General features: G+C 41.1%; 1 protein-coding gene across 4 annotated transcripts in view; it reads left to right on the top strand.

Annotated features, from left to right (window-relative positions):
• BNC2 (basonuclin 2) overlaps positions 1-19,870 on the top strand; it is a 302,217-nt gene extending 282,347 nt beyond the window's left edge. For all 4 annotated transcript variants that reach the window (XM_015564719.1, XM_015564718.1, XM_015564720.1 and 1 more), the window contains one exon: positions 9,949-19,870. In XM_015564719.1, the coding sequence (XP_015420205.1) occupies positions 9,949-10,609 (661 nt within the window). In that variant the 3' untranslated portion in view covers positions 10,610-19,870. The remainder of the gene's footprint in view (positions 1-9,948) is intronic.
• Positions 19,871-21,448: the final 1,578 nt, after the last annotated feature.

The raw sequence follows: 21,448 nt of genomic DNA, 5'->3' as shown, positions 1-21,448 counted from the left end.
TTGACTTCTAAATGTTAAGGAAGCGATTTTTTTCCCCTGTTACTCTATTTGGTTTCACAGTAGAGCCAACAGATCAATAGGTCTTTTGTACTTATTTCCATTACCTTCCATCAAAGGCAAACAAACAAAATAAATCCCCCTCTGAGTAATTGCTGGTTGTGCCCTCCTCAAGCGAAACTTTGGTAGTAAGATAAACTCCAGTGTCATTCCTGTCTCTGGGGTTCCTTTTATACGCTGGGAGAAGAGCAGGGAGCAAAGCAGTCTCTTGGTGTCATGGGGAGAGACTCTGTCAGGCCTAAAGTGAGCCTCCTATCTTCTTAATGACCTCCTGCTGGCCCCGCTGGATGGAAGACAAGCTCATTTAAGCCTCTGCTGACCTTTCCCTCCTCCAGTCCCAGGACTACTCCAGTCACTTCCACCCAACTGCTGCCCGCCAAATAGACAGCAAAGCCAAGTGGCAGGCGACTGCTTCCTTCTCATGACAACAAAGAGATTTTTACAGATCTCATCGATGGGGGTTACACTAAATCTCTCGTGGCTGGCTACATCCATTGCACAAACTTAATGCTTCTATAGGCCCCTTATTCTTACCTCCCCTCTAAAGGAACAAGCTACTGCTCTTGGGAGCATTATCTTGAACATTCAGGCAAAAGAGCCTTTAGGGCAGAATGCACATGCCGGATGCACAGGCGGTATTTTTCACGCCGAGGCCATTGTGAAAGGGTCGTCTCCCGGATTTCTACCTCTCTTGGGTCCACCACCGTCTCTCTGAACCTCTGGTAGTCTTTATTGATGTGAATCTTTCTCACAAATAATTATTCATTTGAGATACTCATTTTTGTGGATAATCTTTTTTAAAAATACATAGGCCATCCCCCCCCCGCCCCAGGAAGCAGGCTGTAAGACTGCACACATGGATTAACATTCACTTGTCTCAACCCTGGTAAAAATGGTCCCTCGTAGGTGAACGGCTTCTGCCGGCTCTCTCTTGCTGAAAGTGATCAGTCGTTGTGCTAAGAAGAAGGGAGACTTCCTTCTCTGTTGAAATGTCATAGTGAAGGTTGGGCATCAGCATTTCTTCTTTCTTTTTAAAAAAAAATCCTTCTCAGAAATCATTTCATGTTTTTGCTGTAAGACTCCCACAAGCTTCAAATTGATGAATGTGGCCGAATATGAAAGGAGTCTACCCTTGCAAAAAAAATGTCATAGGAAAGGGATTTAGTAACTTTGATTCTTGAGTGACAAGAGGGGTGTGTATGTGTGCACCTGCGTGTGTGAGAGAGAAGCAGGCCAAGGAAAGAGAAAGAAAGAGTACTTTTTACGAAAGGACAATTTTTCTTCAGTTATTTAACATAAAGCTACTCTTTTAAAAAATACCTACATTTTATGTCCTAATGCAAGCTGCTTGAATTAAAACAGGAGTTGTAAATTCCTGGTAAAAAGCTGTTATGCCTGAAGTGTTAGTGATCGTAACTCTAGTACTTTATGGAGTTTATTACTTCTTTTATTAACTAGGAGGAAAAATGTTACCCACTTCTACTTTAATTCTTTTTCTTGCTTGCTCTAATTATTTTGACTTTACCTTAGGAAAAAAAAAAAAAAGCCAAGTGTTGCTAACGGAACATATGTAAGTGATGCCTCAATTTTTCTATTGCATAGATCAATCTGAATTATTACCAGCTATTCAAAAATTATGCTAGCATTCTAATCTGAATACATCCACAAAATGTATATGTGTGTTTACACAGGAACACCCTCATAAATAAGGATATCAAAAGACAAATCATCCTTAATTGCTGGAATAGACATTTTTATCTTGGAAGGTAACATAGGAGGTTATGTGATCACATTGATGGGAAATAACAAGATTTTGTCCGTAAAAGAAGAAGGATTTGGGCAGTGAGTACAACAGATCTCCAGAAGAAAGCCTCTTCGGTCTGATGGCCAGCTGAGGAGAGCGCTCGAACTCGGCTGCCTTCTTAGTCTGCTCTGTCACTGCGGGGGCACTGGTGGGTCAGTTCGCTCACTAGTAATTGTGTTTTACAGACTTCTAAAGCAATTGGCTCAGTCAGTCCCAATTCAATAAAAGTGGAGAGCAAGAGAGAGAGCACTTTTGTTCTATTTTTTACTTGAAATTATTTCATTCAGCAGTCTGTCTTTTTTATTACCAGGACTTGACATTAGCACTCCAAGCTATATTAGCATCCATTTCAGCAGTTCAGTAATGGTATTAAAAAAACACTTAACTTCAACGGTGAATGGTTGTATGACAGTACCATAAAAAATCCACATTAAAAAAAAACTCATGTATTTGTCCCAGCAAATTATTGTTCACTTGTTTAACTGCTTCAAAACTATGTTCTCGTGATGGGCATTCACGAGGACCTTCTTGTTCGCAGAAGCAGCCAATGGAGGTGCTCTGTGGGTTAGAGAATTGGGGGAAAGAGGAAAGGGAAGTCCAACGGGAAGAGGGTAGGTAAAGATGCTGTTTACCCTGTAGTTAGATTACCTCCCATTCATCAGCAGAGATGGAATTGGCAACCTCAGAGCACCCAAGGTGAAATTCTTGGATCCTCATGCATGGCTGGGATTTGATTTTGAACCCAACCCTCTCCAAACTTGGGAGGAAAGCCTAACTACTTTGGCACTGCAGTGAGCTCATAAATGACTACATTAGGTTCTAAATTTTGATTAAACATTCAGTAATTAATCAATGGTAGACACGAAGCAGTTGGCAAGGTCCAGAGCTGCAAAATGTTTAAGACATAAAACATTACGAAGTAATTAGAATATGCTCCTTCCAGAGAAGGATTGCCTTCAATAAAGAGGTAAATGATAGCATCCTGCTTATTGTGTAGGCAGCCAGAGCAATATGATAAACTGCTGGAGATACACATATCAGTAATCATCCGCATTATTAGTGCCATTAATCATAATTCCAAAAATATGACAGCAGCAGCCAACTTTTTGACCAATTTTGCTTCTGCCTGTCGGCCATTATGACTTAGCTAATAGGCTGCACAGCTCCTGTGCGTGGCAGTTTGCATTGAGAATGGAAGGTTAATTATATTTGAGCTGCTGATTTCTTCTCTCCTTGGAAAAGGCTTAGCACTTTGACAATCCCTAGAGCTCTCTGTTGTTAAACCAGTAAAAGTACTTTATTGAAATTTTCTTTGTTGGTCAGGAATGAGGAGATGTTTCAAATGAGATAGAAGCGCCAAGCTGGGATAGCCGCTAATGTTTCTTACTCCAGAGTGATCCTTGGGCAGCAACATGAACCCAGTGGTTTCTTTAGATCACTTTGTGCTCTCATTTCTCTTCTGCAGACAGGTAAACATTTCAGCACTACATAGTGATACACTAGGGAATCCCACAAGATTAGCGGTAGTCTCAATTATATATATCTAGGACTAAGAAGTTGAGGGGGGTGGTTAAGAATATTGGGAGAAATAAGCACCTCTTTCATACAAAATTCTGCTTCTTCCGCTATACTTACGGGAATGAAAAGTAAAAAGATTTTTACAAAAGTCAACTGAATGTTTCTAAAAATCGAAGTGTTTAGTAGCATAGGTGCATTGCTGGTTGGAAGTTTTCATGTTTCTGCTGGCAATTTTAACATCATTTAACCAAAGACATAAATTAGATTTTGTGCATTGTTTTTGTTCATGTTCCTTACACAGTTTCATTTTCAACATAGAATGAATTCAAGAAGAAGCCATAGCTAAATAGTAATATCATCTACAAAATTCTGTCCCCTTTCTTGGGGAACTCATACATTCCTACTGTTATTTTCTTTTTTTGAAAGATCATAATTTAATCATGTTAATGATGTAAAACATTTTTAATATTTTTAGCAGGTATTTCCAATTTCTTTCCAATCTCAGAAAGAAATTGATGTTACATGTTGTACACATTAGAAAAGAAAGCTAAAGTTTTAAAGTGGCAGAAATTTTTGAAAATCAAGAGAAAAAATGCATTTCTGTTTTGGGAATATGTCTTCTAGACTATATGTCAGATTGTAAATCAAAGAATGGAAGACTTGAGAGTTAGTTCAGGGTAAACATAAAATTCAAAAATTCACCTAAAGTTTATCTAAACCCTTAAAAAGATGCCAGCATTCTTGGCTTGGCTTTTTCTTTCCAACAATAGTAGTAAACTGAGCACCATATGAACTGCCTGGTTGAGAAAATGCTATGAAAACATCTTTCTATTCACATGTAACACTGTCTCACGTTACACTGCAACAGGTATCTATCGAATAATCAGGGCCCTTGAGAAGCCTTGATGTGTCAGATACAACTCAAAAGTAAAATGGCTAGGGAACAGGGGTGGTTGGATATTAATACTACCCTTAGCCTGAGCATCCCGCATACACATTTCCTTCTCTCTATCTGCTTTCCCAAAAGCCATCACCACATCAACATTTTTTATGCATTCCACAGCAATGACAAATTGTTTTCTAACTGTAGCGCCAGATTTAGTATGCAAAAGACACGTTTGCCTCTGCCAACAAACCAATAATTCTCACTAACATCTTCAGAGTTACAACATTTATAAAGTTGCAAAGTGGAGTAAACAAACCATCTGTTTGGCTTTTCCGTGTGTGTCACGCTTTCTTATTAGCATATTACGATTCATTTAGTAAACAAATTTGGTGATTTCATTCATGTCAAAGTTAGGTCGGAAGCTTGAAGATGATTAACATTCCTGGGACGGGCACATTAATACATTGCTTCCTCGGCAATGTTAAATGGCTTCTCAGGAGAATCGCCCCTTGTTGACAAGATGAGACTGCCAATTTTGTTTGCCTGCCACATTAGGGGCCGTGAGGGGATGGCAGGTCTGAGAGAGGGGAGTCATGTAGGCAGCATAATTCACTGCGAATTGAGAAAAGAAGTCTAATTCTGATAAATGGTCGACCCCAATACATCCTACCTGTTATTACAACAGACGTGCCGTATCTGTGCAGTAAATTAGCTAAACCCCTAAAGAGTTTGGTGGGAGCTTATCTCCAAGTGAATAATTTGAATGTAGTGGGAACTGTCTGCGTGACCAGTGTGGATGATTTGTTTTATATTGAAAGGGATTGAAGTGACTGCATTTCATACTTTTAATTTGCAAGAATTTGCTTCGCTTTTTTACATCTTGCATTTAATATGTACTTCTTTACTTTATGTATTTTTTTAAAATGTTGTTCATTAGAATTTTACATTGAGGTGTTTTTTTTTTCTGAGCTAGGAATGGTTTTCAGAGCTTCTGGAGAGAATTTTTAAATAATAACCTATAAAACAGAGACTAGTTTTTTGCAGAAATGCATACTATCAAAAATGTCATTTAATTCACAAGACTAAGTATCCTACAATTAATAAATGGTAATATAAAAATTTTGAGCAGTTAAGGACAACAGGTAGTGTTATAGCAAGCCAGATAAGAAGAGGATTAAGTGGGGCAAAATTAATTTTTCTTCTGTCAATTTGGATAGCAGATTTACATTTCTGTCCAGGAATATTGTTGATTCAATATCCCACAGTACACCCAAACCTGGCATCTAGATTTTTCCAGATTGGATGTAAATGTATCTCTCTATCCCCATATATATACATATATACATACTAGTATACACACACACACACACAATATATATATATATATAGTCTACTTTCAGTCAGAGTACTTCCATTTAGCATTTCAAAAAATAAGTTTGGTGTTATGATCTCTCCTATATAATAATAGGCCTTGTTACTTTTTGCTTTTAAGGGTGATCTTAGTTTTCAAGAGGTTTTGGTAAACATAGAGTGCAGAGGGTCTGAGGGAACATTGTAATTCCAAGCATAGCCCAAAGTATAGGACTGTTCACACCCTAATTACATAGCAGTTCCTTGCACCACACTAGTGGATTATTAATGGGGTCAGAATTACCCTCTGCTGTATTACCATTGTATTTGCTTAAATATTCCTCCGTTACATGATTCCAATCTTAGGATCATTGTTTTCTACAGGGCATTTTTGGGAAAGCTTCTTAAGACTCATGCATAATATTGATTGAAAGCAAATAAATGTATTTTTCAGCATCTCCCATGTGCAAAGCAGTCTACTGCAAGAGACTGGAGGTCGAATCAGATTTAGTTTGTGTCATTCTTGAAAGTGAACATCTTGGAGCTAAGTTTGGGACCAGTCTTTTAATAAGCACTGCTGTGTTCATGAAGACCAGATCCCTAATAATACCAGAACCTTATCATTTCTGCTGGTGAATTCATCTTCGCTCTCTACCCCAGTCATTTTTTTTCTGTGAGAGGAATTTGCCTCTTCATATCTCTATTGCTGACCTAATCAAAGCAAGTAGAAACAGCTTTTATATAGTTATAATCTCGTAAAATACAAGTTCTAATACATTCTGGAATTTTGTTAATGATTATTTTCCCCCCTTTTCTGGAGACAAACATTCAAAACAGTCTGTTTTCTAGATAAACCATCTCTCTTTCTAGAGAACTCAAAATTGGTTCCTTCGTGGATTCCTCCCTCCACTTACACAACTGCATATGACTTCCTCTTCCTCTCCAAGGGGGTCCTCCTATTTCCAGAACTCTGAGGTTTTCCTCCCAATTGGGGATCCTCTGTGTATAGCATGAGTTCTTTCTGTGCCTTTTTCATCTTCCCTTTCTGTTTACCTCTTCACTTCTCTGATCCAAAGAAACTTGAAAGTTGCTGTTGGCCCCAGGTCTTTGTAACTCTTCAGGAAAACAGTATTTTGTGACAGTTAACGGTTTGGATTGGCTGATGCCAGAGTCTGACAATAGGTCTTTGTTAAAAGCAAGTGCTGCCATTTGTCCATTCTCTAGAGGCTGAACCTAATGTCTGAAGGGACAGGATCAGTACTCTAAGGAGTTCAGTCTTTCTCCTTCTCTTGCTTTTCCTCTTACCACCCCTGCAATACTGTGTGAGTTTGTTAGAAAATCTCAAAAGCTCACTATCATGAGAGTCAACTAGCAGGCTTGCCACAGCTCATCCTTCCTGTCCCCACTTCAAGTGTTTTGCATATGGCATTTAGGAGGATTATTAAACAAAAATGGAATAAATTAAAAAATGAACATAAAGAATCAATTCCCTTGAACTGTGGTTGCATAATGGAAATCGACTACCATGAATGAACCCATGTACTGAAGTTACGAACAGCAGAGCTAATGCACTGCCATGAGTTCATCTCTATTATTGCATTACACCTGAATCAATTGATAAAGTAGCTTTTTTTTTTTAACTGAAGGATGGCACTTAATTGAATAAAAGTCAATGTAATTATATTAGCAGAGGCCAACAGTACTGCTGACAGCGGAAAAGGGACACTGTTGAGCCGAGGGCCAGAGCGGGTCTACACATTTCTGCACATCGTTTGGCTGACAGATATTGAGGGCTGGTACATCATCTAATTAGATTACAGATTTCTATTGCTCTAAGTGAGAAATGAGGAGAAACATCTCTTCCTGGTAACATATCGGTGGAGATGTGTAATTTCACAAGTCATTTTAGAAAAGATGTCCATCTGGGTGATCAGTGTGTCCTTTTGTCAATGTTAATTTATTCTTCCTTATTCAGTGTTTCTTTATGTGACTGCTGTGTTCTCAGCAGTCAGTCTAGGAAGTGGTAACTGCAGATGTCTGAGAAGGAACCCAGAGTTCTAGATTGCAGGCAGTCGCAGAATGTGTGCTTGTGAAATTAAGAAAGCAAGGGAGGGTGTTCAAGATAATAAACAGAAAAGTGTACGATTTCCTGAGCTGCTTATAGCTGGCAGATTGTTTTATCAGCAGAGTGATAGTGCACAGTGTAACTCTCTTTCCACGTTCTTGTAATAACTCTGGTGGTGTCATGCCCATATGTCGCAGTAGGCATTTCCTGCGCTCTGCTTAGCAACCTGCACTTGGAGAGATTATCTGCCATCTGACACCAAGAAATGGGGAGACTGTGTCAGAGCAGGGATCATGGGGACAACTTCTGTTTATCATTCACCTCTCTGCACCCTGCATGCATCTGTGTAGAACTCATTTATGGATGACGCTGATGCTGTGAATTTGTTTTATCTTAATTTCATTTATGATTTTTGGATTATGCAGCTGATCTAAAAATCATCAAGACAGCATATGAGATGATCGCTTATGACAGAAAATGATTTTGTGATCAGAACATTTTAAATCCCTATATTGTTGTTTGTTTTTTTAAAAACCAAATGTCTAGAATGTGAATTTGTTTTCTCTCTCTTTCTCTCTCTCTCTTTCTCTCTCTCTCTCTGTCTCTCATTCTTGCTTTCTTTTGTGATCGATTTAGCAAAAGATTAGAAAGCTGATCTTATTATCACAAGGTAAGCTCAGCCTTCCTAAGCGCAGTGTGGAGAGGGCTGTGCCCTCTCCCCCTTCACGCCCAGAGTGCTATATATATTTATTGTTTTGTGTGGAAAGGTGGGGAAGTCTTTCTCACCTTTCTTGTCTCTGAGGCACATACCTCTCAACCACCTCTAAAAAATACTAGCCATGCTTGTCACCAAACGCAGTGACTCGTTTGGGTCTTCCATACTTTCTATTTAGTAATCAGGAGGTCTGGTGAACCTGATGCTGGCTATTCTAGGTCATTTCGATGATCACAATGACTTCTCCAAGATATAAAGCTTCTGCCATCGTGGGGAAGCTTTTATGTATCCGTAATTTGTTTACTGGTTTATCTTCTGGAAGGGTAGCCCTCAATTTAGGTGCTTGTGAAACATGTGAGCCTTTGCAGGTGGCGAGAGGTATATGCCCAAGGGCACTTTGAAAATAAACGGGGGATGTAAATACACAGGCCATGTCTTCAGAGAGATAATGACGTGTCAGGTTTTGGAAGTCATGACATCCCTATGGATGTTCTGGGACAAATCCTACCTTTTTTTTACACAAGCAAAGCACTCAGTGAGTGGAGGAAAAGTTTTGCTTGTCTAAGAAATACGGGTTCCATTGTTACCCTACAGAGACCATATGTTATCATTGTGCTTGATTTATTGTTTTTTTTGTATTTATTGTGGGCATTTTATTCCTTTTGTCCCTGTGGGTTTCCTATTGTTTAATGTGATTTTTTTTTAAAAAAGGTGGGTGGGTTTTATTTTTTTCCAAAACGCAGTATCTGTTTTTCAACTTTAAAAAAAAAATAATTAAATTTAAAAAGTTGAATTGCCTAATGAAAATTTTTCAGCTCTAAAATGTAGCAACTTCCGAAAACTTTTCAATTGTAAAATGTTTTACTATTATATTTAGCGGATATCCCAAATCAATCTGGGAAAAAGCATGTATGTTAAAAAGTCTGAAACCCTATTTCTAATTGCTAATATACTCAGCTAATTTTTTTTTCCTATCTAAAACTTGAAGTGTGGGAAGGTAAGGGGCAAGATTTCATTATTTTCTAAGTTAAACCTAAATTACCTAGATTATATACTATTTTTAAAGTGGATCCTTTTTAAATAAAGTGTTTGCTGTCGGGAAAAAAAAAAGGTTTTCTGTTTTTAGGTCAATTTAAAATATTCAGTTTTGACAAGCAGCAAGTTCCCACTCTTTTATCCCACTTAATTTCTGTCCTAAAACCTCTGCTATGAGATTGTCTGTAGCCAATGCTGCGACCTAGCAAAGCAAACAGAACAATCATTGAGAAAGAGTCGCCTGGGTTCCCATTCACCCTACCATTGAAGAATTTTACTCTCTTATAAAAATTATGTTAATGAAAAGCTCCCTTATTGCACTTCCCACCACCACTTATTCCCAAATCCTGAGGATGTGGGGAAATGTTTGCTTTTATAATGGTGTAATTAGCAATGAATGTGCTTATTTGATGCCGAGCGAAAAGCCGAATCCATTTTAAAATGCTCTCCTTTTTCTCCCCCTTCCCTCCCGCTACCCGCTACCCGCCCCCCACCCCCCTTCCCTCTTGTTTTCCTAGACACAGTGCCAACATAAATCTGCATCGGAAACTGTTGACCAAAGAACTCGATGACATGGGCCTGGACTCCTCGCAGCCCTCCCTTAGCAAGGACCTCCGGGACGAATTTTTGATGAAGATCTATGGAGCGCAGCACCCGCTGGGCCTGGACGTCAGGGAAGAGGCCTCCTCCCCCGCGGGCACCGAGGACTCGCACCTGAACGGGTACGGGCGCGGCATGGCGGAGGACTACATGGTCCTGGACCTGAGCACCACCTCCAGCCTGCAGTCCAGCAGCAGCATCCACTCCTCCCGAGAGTCCGACGCGGGCAGCGACGAGGGCATCCTTCTCGACGACATCGACGGGGCGAGTGACAGTGGGGAGTCCGCGCACAAGGCCGAGGCCCCCGCCCTCCCTGGCGGCCTCGGGGCTGAAGTGTCGGGATCTCTGATGTTCAACAGCTTGTCCGGGAGCAATGGTGGGATTATGTGCAACATTTGCCACAAAATGTACAGCAACAAGGGGACTCTGAGGGTGCACTACAAAACGGTGCATTTGCGGGAAATGCACAAGTGCAAAGTCCCCGGTTGCAACATGATGTTTTCCTCTGTGCGAAGCCGAAACCGGCACAGTCAGAACCCTAATCTCCACAAAAACATTCCCTTCGTGTCAGTAGATTAGTCTCAGAACGGACACTACCAATGCCAGCTCTCACCAGACGGCCTACATATTTGAACTGCCATAGTCAGTGTGTGCTTGTGTACTTGTGTGTGTGTGTGCGTGTGTGTGTACGTGTACACAGGTATGCCTCTGCGTCTACACACACACACACACACACACACACACATTTTCTTTTCTTTAGATATAAAACGATAAACACTAAGTGCTTTTGAATTTTTTTTTCCTTTATAGTTTTGGAAAAGGGGTGGGACCTTTCATTTGGGAGTGAAAACTAAGTACCCTTTAAAAACACATACACACACACATAAAGCGTGCAAGTAGCCCAAATTTTGACAGAAAGGTAATTCTTGGTCCTCTCCAAAGAGACAGTTTGTTGTACCCATGACTGTTGCCTGCAAAAAAAAAAAAAAGAAAGAAAGAAAGAAAAGGGATAAAAAAAAAAGAAAAATGAAACAAAAAAGGAACTTCTTAATAGCTGTCTTTTGTGAACTTTAAAGTTTTGAGAGAATCTTCAACTACAGCATGGCAGATTCACCTGTAAATATATAGCCTTGAGAGGCTAATGATGTAAAACAATTGTATTGATGTTGTTTATCTCTTTTGTTTAACTTTTACAGTTACATCCAGCTGTTAGATATGCAGGAAAAAAAAATAGTTTGCTGGCTAGCTCTACTCATTTATGTTAGCATTAATGCACATTTTTTTAAAAAAACAAACAAAAAACATGGTCTTGTTTTTACTACCTGCTAGATAATAGTGATAAAGAGGTGCTGGCATGCTTTACAGCACAGATCTGATTTTTTAAACGTCCTGTACTAGTACATAAATCCCGTCATGCACTTTTTTTCATACACTACAAGGGGATGTGTAATATCCATGCTTCTTTTTTACCCTTAAACTATTGCCATACTTTAAATAAGTGTCTTTTTTTAACAACAACAAAAAAAATTCACTTGCATAAAAACGGTCTGGTCAGTATAGGGCACAAATGCCAAACAAAAGTATTAATGTTAACACAAAACTGCCAACTTTGCACAAGTTTCCAGAAAAGAAAATAAAATTAGTCACTCAACATAACCACAGGCCAATTTGTCGGCCACCAGAAAACCGCTTTAAAAAAAAGGAACACTTGGTGATTCTTTCAAGTGCCGAATGTTATTAGAATCAACATTGCATCCTTCTTGCTTATATGTTAAGTAACATAAAAGGAAAACAAAATTATGTGGTGTGAAACGGCCACGGCATTTATTCTTTAGAGGCAGGATAATATTTCAGGATACAAAAGCCCAAAGTACTCACTATGGAACAAAGCTGCATACACTAAGAGAGTTGAGCACACATTTCCAAGGACCTAACCCGTATCCTTTAAAAAGACAGAGAAAGTCTGAGCTGGGCGGGGCTGTTGTATGGCTGGCTGATTTGTTGCAAGTCCTGCAGTAGCGCTGTGATTCAGGCCCCTTTGATACACAAAATCAAAGGGCATTGAACAGCAGCCGCACTTGGAAGCTTTTAAAACATGTGCTGACCTTGAATTGAGCAACACTCCCTTCTGAAAAGCCAGAGGACGGGGGTTTAACACAGGATCTCTCACTGGTTAGTGTTTTGTGTAAGCCTAAAACCAAGCAATCGAGAGTGAGAAAGGGGGGGTGGAGGGGAGACGATTCTCCAAACCTGTTTTGTTTTGTGTTGTTTTGTTTCTGATGTTTACACACGTTGCCTGAGCTGGTTAACCACATTGGCAGCCTCAGCTACCACAACATACTGACTAAATGATGACATTTACTCTAGTTCAGTCTGCAGCCAAAACCATTAGGGTGTGCATTGCAGACTGTGTTTTGTTGTTTTTTGTTTTTTTTTCTTAAGTGAAGGGGCGGAAAGATAAACAAGGAATAGTTTGTCAAGCAGTACACAGTAATTTCAAGAGAATGTATTTCTTTTCTGCATTTAATGGCCTCAAACATTTCTCGTCAATCTAAATGTTAGAAATACCTACCCCCTTTGTGTTTTAGCTTTTCATTTCATTTCCATTTTTCGTATTTTTGTAATTATTTTTTTTCTATGTTCACATCAGCATTCACTTCCGTTAAATTTGCCAAAGGAAACTATTGATATGTTTCTGTTGTTGTTATTCCTATAGGACTTATTGTACCTCACAGTATTTATTGTTTCCAAAAAATGAGCATCATTAGTTGTGGATTCAGTATTTTTATTTGTGAAAAGTGCAGAAACAGTAGATTCTTAGAGATAAGCTAGATGTGTCTTGGAGCTTTATCTTTTCATCTCCTTCAGAGGATGCTATGGGGTTCATTTAATTCTTCATTTGTTCCACGGTGAGGAAAGACCAAAAGTACTTGCAGTACAAAAGAAACCTTACTAAACACTATGTCTCTTAAATGACAAATGTTTACGGTAAAAAAGCTGAGGAATTAGTAATAACTGTTGTTGTTTTCTTGTACCTTTGGATTCCCCAAAGTCCTAATGGCTTTATTTTGATGTTGTGTTAAACGGAATAGACAGAGATGTTTCCTTTTGTTTTATACCATATTAGACTCTGTACAGTATGTTTGTGAAAGATTGAACTAGAATAATGAAAGTTTGTTTGCAAACATGTTGGTCCTCTTAGCGTTCTCTGTGTTGCGCTGTTGACCCATTACCAAGTGATTCCGTTCAAAAGGGTGCGGGAAATGTTTTTCGCATCCCAACAAGAGATCACAGAAACACTAGCTTTTTTGGAGTGTGTGGAGACAGAATTGTACCCAGTTCTATTAAAATAACACATTTTTATTTTTTTTAAAGGTACACTCTTGGTTGAGCTCTTGGAACTCATCCTGTACAGAATCAATGCTTAGCCTGTTTAATTTAATGTCACCTGAAAGGTGACTAGGTCAGCCCTAGTGAGTGACTTACCTAGCTTTCAGCAGGTCACATCAGTAAATGAACCAGGCTTAGAACTAATGTGTTACTTGCCACAATCGGGCTAAGGTGGATAGCCAGTTAGAACAAGTCTAGATGCGGCGAGATTCCCAAAGTAGAAATTCCCTCGCTCGGAAACAGGGAAGTGCTCGGCGGCATTTTGTCAGAGAAATGGCAGTGAGTCCTGGACAGCTCACCCTACTTCCATATCTTCCCAAATTGCTACTTCCTTTGTGCCTCAAATGCCCAGATGGAATGGTGGCCTTCTACATGGGTGAATAACATTTTCCAACACAAAGCCGATTTGCCTAAAAGGGACAGGGGGAGTGGATCATGAAACACAATGCTTTTAGTCCCAACGTATTGCTGGTTTAGGGTGTGTGCCTGTGTGCAATGTTTTAACTTACCTACCACTCTAGTTAAGAGGTGATCCCACGGCTTATTTGCAAACAGGAAGGATAGAGAGATCAGCATGTTAATCATGGAGCCCTTCATCTTTGCCCATCCCTACTCATTTGCTTTTCACAGGAGATTCTTATTGTGCAATGTTTTCTCTCTAGCTGCATCCATTCTGTGCTGGCTGAAAATTAATAGTGACGCTGGTTTTCATCCAAGCGGCTTTTTCCCATTTGATTGGTTTTAACCAGACTTTTGTCACAGGTACAAAATTAGGAGGTATTATGAATGTGCATGTTCAGTAGACGATGTTGAAATTACTGTTCTGATCACTTTAAACTATGCTTTTGTAAATATCAGAAAAGCTTCTGCTTTAGGGAATATCTGCATGCTATGGAGGGGGATGACAAAGAGCAGGAAAAGGAATAGGTAATAAGTAATTTGGTTTTTAAAATGTGATAAAAAGCTTGACACTCTTTGTTCTGCTATTAATTGTATTGAAATAATTCAACCCAATGTAATGCATTTCCGGTCATAGTCCAGCCACCCCGTTCATCCTGTCACCTTCTAAAGGTTTACAGGTGTTAATATTTTCCTTCTGGAGATGATAAACATCTGTTTTTGAAAACGTCTTTAACACAAGGGTGCCACTGTCTTTGTAGTATAGGACTCCTTTGGTTGTGAATTTCCAGGCCCTTTCAGTAAGAGGCAAATGGCACTTAACTGGTTAACAGCCCTGTTAGTGTATACATTGCTCTTAAAAAAAAAAAAAAGCAGGCTTTGACTATACCATGAATGGGCTGTTCCAGAGGCATTCTCCTCATTTTACTCAGGAGAAACCATGCATTAGGTTCTCACCAAATAAAACAAATGTGACCTTTTGTTCCCCATCCTCTGTACACACCCCAGGTGTGTGCCGAGCCAATGAGAAGGGGAGCCCTTGGCAATTGGAACGTAAAGAAACCGGTAACCAGATTGAGGTGGACGTGCTGCTAACTGCTAGCAGTTGACCTGAGCAGTCCTAACTTGTACTTGGACTGTTAGTGTTGAGTTAGATTGACTAACAAAGTAAATAGAATTCAACTGTAATAAGACACGCTACATCTGCTCTCCTAAAGAAACAAGTCACCCAGAAAAACCTTGCCTTCTTTCTATCTACATGCTCCATTTCTCAAGAACTTCTTTCTTAAAAATTCTAAAAAAATTTCATTTTTTTAAAAAAATACATATTCCCCCAAACTCGGAATATTTATTAAAGGATTTTGGTTTTTTCTTTTCAATTCTTTGTGTTATTTTGTTGTGTGTTTTTTTTTAATGGGAAGGGTCTCCACAGGTAAGGAGGGCAAGAAAAGGCAGGTGCCACAAAGACTGGAGGGAACCCCAGCTGTTCCAGAGGCCCTGTGAGTGAGGCACACTAAGTAGAGGAGGCACCCACCCTGTTCGGGTGTAGCTAGAAAAGAAATAGTAAATGCACTGAAAGCGTGTGTTCCAGGCTGGTGCCATTCTGCCAGGCAGTGGGTGGGGTCATGCTGATGCTGTGCCCTGCCTGTACCAGGTGAGGAAGGAGAAGAGCAAGGACAGCTGTGCGGAACAGCTCAAGGTCCTGAGGGTCAGGAGGGCCAACGAGGCAGTCATGCAGGTTTTTTCTGACTCTTTTTGGAATGTGAAGTGATGCTGGAGTTTCTTAGGAAGCAAAAGGATGCTATGGGTCCACCTAGGTTATAGTAACGGCCGGTGGTCAAGCCTCGCCCTGACTGTGATGAGTAGAAGTGAGGGGTAGCCAGCTGGGTGTGTCCTCCATCACTGCTTTTGCTCGCCCCCATAGCTATGATTGGAATGCTACTTGGCTAAACTTCTCTTGATCAAAATGTGAGCTCATTTACCTTCCTGCAGAACATCCAACTAACTTCTCTGTTTTCACGTCATCCGGCAACACTAAGCCACGTGTTGTAGTCTTACTTGTGCTAGTATTCAGGCCGCATCTGATCCGTCCCAGAATCATTTTCCTATTTCCTGTAGTTGGAGAGTGGCTCACCATCAATGCTCATTTCCCATTAGAATTATGTAAATCCAACTAGAAGTGAGCAGTGCGTTAATGTATCATCGCTCTTGCCCAGACACGCATCCATCCCGGGCCCTGTCATCCGTATTCTCACATCTTGCACAGAATGACGTGGTCATTCGGCAAGAGCTGGACATCAGTACTGTCTTTTTGGCATTTGTTGAAAAATCCAAATGCCTAGTACCAGGGAGTTAAAAACGAGGCATTTTTACAAGTACACTGAATTGGATCAGCGTTATTGTTCATTATAATGCTATATATTTTTTGAAGCAACGTACTATAGTTGTCATAAAACTATCTTTATTCTTCTCCTCTAAAGCATTGCTGTAAATTCATTTGACCTTTACTGCAAAAAAAAAAAAATCTTCTTTTCTATATAGAGCATCCAGACAAGGTTCGGTTTGTAACAAATAATGGACCATTACAAAGGAGGAAAGGGAGAAGCCTGGGCTGAGCAGCGAGAAGCTTCGGTTCAATTTCACCTCATATCTTTCTAATAACTTACTTGTCACTTTATTACCTTCCAGTAATGTGAACGCTGCTGACAAGACTGTCACACTAACAGCAGACAACACCCTCTCTGCTTCAGCCCCAGCTCCCCTGGCTACTTATTGCCCTGGCCCTGAAGGGACACAAACTAATAGTGCGCTTTCCAGTTCAGCACTTGGCCATCAAATATAAAAGGATGCGTAATTGCCTGTTTATCCCTTGTGAAGGGGAAATTGAGTACAAGGGCTAGGCTTTCCCACTGCGTTCCCTGAGGTACACACTCTTGCTATCAGCCTCTCTCTCTCTCTCTCTCTCTCTCTCTCTCTCTCTCTCTCTCTTTCTCTTCCTCCCTCTACCACCTCTCCCTCCCCTCCCACCACTTAGACCCATACATACTCGCACAAAACTGCATCTTTGCTAAGCCCAGGGCTGCCTCTAGATACCTTCTCCAGCCATTAAGTGGACAGTAACAACATGACTTCTTAAATAAAGGGTCAGTAGAGAGATGCTGGCTGTGACAGCATTCTTCGCATCTTTAGAACTTAAGTATTGCCATTGCACACCCATGCATTGGGGGAGTACTGGGTATGGCCCTGTAATTTCCCACCCGTTAGTGGCATAGACACTGACTTGTTCTGTAAGGGAAGCCTTACAATATATTTCTTCCCCTTCAGAAAGTTCACATTGTAAACCAATTGGCTGTGCATGGTGGTAAAGAAAAGCGCTTGTTTTTAGCGTTGGCATCCAAACATTGTTTTACATGAATAGATGTATCTCTCAATGAAAACCTCCAAACCTGCAGTGTGACATGACGGATTAACCTTCATTCTTTTTTAAACTGGACTGACAATCTGAAAAAATAAAAGGCACGGGGGTCTGTATTCTAATCACTGGAACAGAGACTACCCTATACCTAAAGGTTAAATTCCCCACATTGGGAGAATTTTCCCAAGTACAAGTACAACGAGCTTTACAAAATCAAGTGACGAGGGGACAAAAGGTACTGAGGAAAAACATGTGAAAATGTTATATTCCAAAATACCTTGAGCCCAAGTAACCTGTAGGCATTGTATTGGCTGCTATTCCTGCATATTGAACTACATAAAGGACGGTTGACAAGTGGCTAATTAGTGACTAAAGTAAGTGCAAGGTCTATTTGTGACCTTCGGGATATGGAACTTGGGGACCCCACACTTCCTTCCAGCTCCCCCAGGCCAGTCTGATAGATGCTGTCGATCCGGCTGCAACAGTTACATTGCAAATAGATTTGTCAACCAAATAAGACACATGTAGGTGTCGTCTTTGATGTGACCTTATGGAAAGAGAGAAACAAAGCATACTTAGAGGCAGACACCTTCACAGGTCTGATTTGACAAATGTGTGCTAAGCAGGTTCATGACCCAGTCTGGGTACTGGGAAGAAAGCACTTTGAGCAAGGATTCTCGGCGTCAGAGAAAAGCAATTGACCTGAGATTTTTTTAAGTTCCTCCAGTATGTGTATATTACAATCATTTCTCAAACATCATATTAGAATCTTTCATTAAAAACTCAGTTGCCAAAATTGCACAGAGTCTGCTATGCACAGAGTAGCATTTCCCCCTTTAAATAACAGGGGTGCTTAAGGACATTTCTAAGTTTTTTAAAGCTTTTTTTTTTAATCTTCATTTTTTTAAAGAATCTTTGAAGAGAAGGAAGAACCGAAAAAGGTATTTTAACAAAAATGGAGAGACATAGATAGTATAAAAATATATTTCTTGAAGAGAGAGTATCTAAGTGCTATACCAAGACTTTATAAGGCTTCCTGTTGCCAAATGTGATGTTGAAATAATGCACAAGGAAGATGGCAAATCAATCCATTATTACCCGGCTCTGCCCATGTCTGTTAGGGAATTCGAGGGTTGAGAGGTGACTCTCGAGAGACCCTGGAGGTGTGAGAGGCCCACTCATCATTTTCCAAAAAGCGGGTGGGGAGGAAAGCCCTACCCTCTTGGTAGCCCCCTGCAAGGTGACCTGACCTGGCCCTGTGTCGGTGGGAGCCTGGCTCCCTGCCTTTTCCATGCGAGGAGTCAGAACATCCCCGCCCGCCGGTGATTCAGTGCTGCGGCCGGGAGAAGCATTGATTCATGAGGTACGATGCTCTTGAACTCCCGGACAATGTGCTGAGCTTGTCGGTTCACTTGAGATGTATACACCAAGGCTGATTGTTTATTTTTTCTTCACCTAGTACTCAATTTGGAGCGTTTTTGCATGTCTTTGTACGGAGTAATCCATTCCTCTCATTGCCTATCTTAATCTCCCCTGACCTTTCCATTCTCTTTCCACTGCACCCTTTGCTCTTCTGATCTCACCCACCCCCTTAAAAAAATAAATCTTTTCTGAAGCCAGAAGGTAGAACACTCCTTCATCCCGAGTTGATCGCTTTGGAAACATTTGTGTGCTACCCTGCCCAGGGTTTACATAACGTGAATTAAGTGAGTGAGATGTTCTAGTATCATATATAACCCGATATGGAAGATTTATACTATACGGTGCACTTGCTTTCCTGTGCAAACTTTGGTTCAGCTGCCCTGCGGAGAAATCTTAGCCTTTTCCTACCAATGCCCGTGTGAGAAGTGCAGGAGAGCTCCATGTGGGTCCGTGGAGGTCAAGGGGGGAGGAATGGGGAGACACCAGGAGGCTTCGGTCTGTGGCGACCTGGGCCTTTCCTCGCAGGTGGAGGTGAGCCGGGGCTTTGGGGAGGAAAGCGCTCTGTTCTCTGCAGATCATGGTGGGTCCTTTCAGACCTGGCGGCATCCCTCACCCGATTGGGAGGACACTCACCTTTCTTCCCCACCCCACCCCCACTGGCCCATCTCTGTTACAAAAACATGTGATTCAACCTGCATATTGGACAGCAGAAGTGGCCAAAGGGAAAGGAAATATCTTGAGGAAAAGGAATTTTCACCAAGATAATGTCTGCTCCCTCCCCCAGAGTTTGGGGGTTTCTGCTTTTTTGTTGTTGTGTCGTGCTCATCTGCATCAGACCAGTCTCGTCTGCTAAGCCTGTTGGGGAGCCAGAGTCTGAACCATGAAAGGTGGCGGCACCGAGGGATGGGGACCGCGCGCATTACCCTGGTCGCATCATCGTGACGTCGGTAGCTTCATAAATACTGTATGTACCTTGAACAAGGGTTTTCGTTTTGTTTTGTTTTTACTGGTAGTCTAAGAGAATTAAAAGTTTTTATTTGCTATTTCCTTGGTTGTATTTTCTGTACTATAACTGTCTACAGTATGTCTTTTGCATAAAATGCATAAGGGTTTGGGGATGTAAATGGAATTTTATTCATATTTTGTCCAAATACCTCTTGTAATTTGTATCAAAATTCTTGTACAATTTTTATATTAAAGATTTATCAGTCACTGATCTCGTCTTACCTTCTTGATTTGAAGAAACCCCAACAAACTCCAACAGACCTCTACAAAATACACCTAGTAACACGTCAGCTCACATTGTAATTCACCTATTGAAACGCACTTGCTGGATAATAGAGTCAATCTCCTATTGGGACTAAGTTCTGGTTTATTGCATATACTTCTTAGGAAGATCAAACTCGTCTCTTGCTCAGAAGGCAACGCTGAGTCTGGGTTACACCCATCCCAGCCAGTCCCGGGTGAGCCCCGCCAACACCGACCTGAGTCCTTCCTCGCCAAGCTATCCTTTGGGGCTGCCTTTTCTGTGTCTCCAGAATCCCTTTCCCCCAGAGCCTCTGCCCAAGCTCTTTTAAGGAAAGGAAGACCAGGGAAGCACTTAGATACCTTTGCACCTGAGCTTTCTGCAAATAGGCTTCCTTTCCTCCCCACCTGTGAAATTTGTGGACAGCAGCAACAGGATAATGCAGGGGTCCTCAAACTACGGCCCACGGGCCACATGCAAATACAAATATTGTATTTGTTCCTGTTTTGTTTTTTTACTTCAAAATAAGATATGTGCAGTGTGCATAGGAATTTGTTCATAGTTTTTTTAAAAAAACTACAGTCTGGCCCTCCAACTGTCTGAGGGACAGTGAACTGTCCCCCTGTTTAAAAAATTTGAGGACCCTTGGATAATGACTCTCTCTATATATTTCAGACTCACTGCTGTGTTTCAGTTTATATTCTCTTGGCAGTGGTTTTCTGTGGATTGAGCTCGTTATAATCTAGGAATGAAACTAGCAAATAGAAAGATGTGGTAACCAGCAACATTTCCTCCTGTCATACTGCTTTAGGGACAGTGGGGAAGAGTTTACCTACTCATTACCCACCTCTTAAACCAAACCTAGCTAAAGATTGGAAGGGAGACTAAGGACTCGCCCTTGCTATTTTAGTATTTTCTCTTCATCCCTAGAGCCAGATTTGTCCAAATGCCTCCAGCTTGTACCACCCACTTCTCCAATGTCCTCTAACCTCTAACCAGGGAAATGAGCTACCCTCCCTCTATAGCGATCCCCAGCCCAGGCCTCTGGCCAGTAAGAAGCTGGACAGGCTGTGAGTGCCTGTCTGGCTGTCAGGCCCACAGCAAGGAGCTGTCCAGCCTGCTTTAGATACCACTGACTGAGGGTCCCTCTCCAGACAACAGGGGTGCCAGCCCCCAAGCCTTACCCAGGTCTCCTCCCTTTCCTTTGAGTACCAGCAGACAAGTTTCAGGGTTAGGATGAAGAAATGAAAAGTTTAAACAACTTTGAAGAAGTCAACCTCTGTGGAGGCACGTGGTGATTAAATGTCACAGACACACTCCTGCAGGGAGCCCAGGCATAATGATGATCTTTTCATCTGTCATCACAGATGTGTCATTGGCAGGACTCCTCCCTCAAACAGCATTTGCTAAAACTTGTTTTAAATGTTATTAAATGGTGGACGTCCCCCTGTTTAGGAAAGAGGCGCCATGAAGACAGCTCCTGGCACAGAGCGAATCGAACCGCCTGCGCTGTGGCCAGTGGCCCTCCCGAGTCGCCGGACGACCT

The sequence above is a fragment of the Myotis davidii genome, unplaced genomic scaffold (genome assembly GCF_000327345.1).
Source record: "Myotis davidii unplaced genomic scaffold, ASM32734v1 scaffold197, whole genome shotgun sequence".
Taxonomy (NCBI): Eukaryota; Metazoa; Chordata; class Mammalia; order Chiroptera; family Vespertilionidae; genus Myotis; species Myotis davidii.
This window is presented reverse-complemented; position numbering and strand designations above follow the sequence as displayed.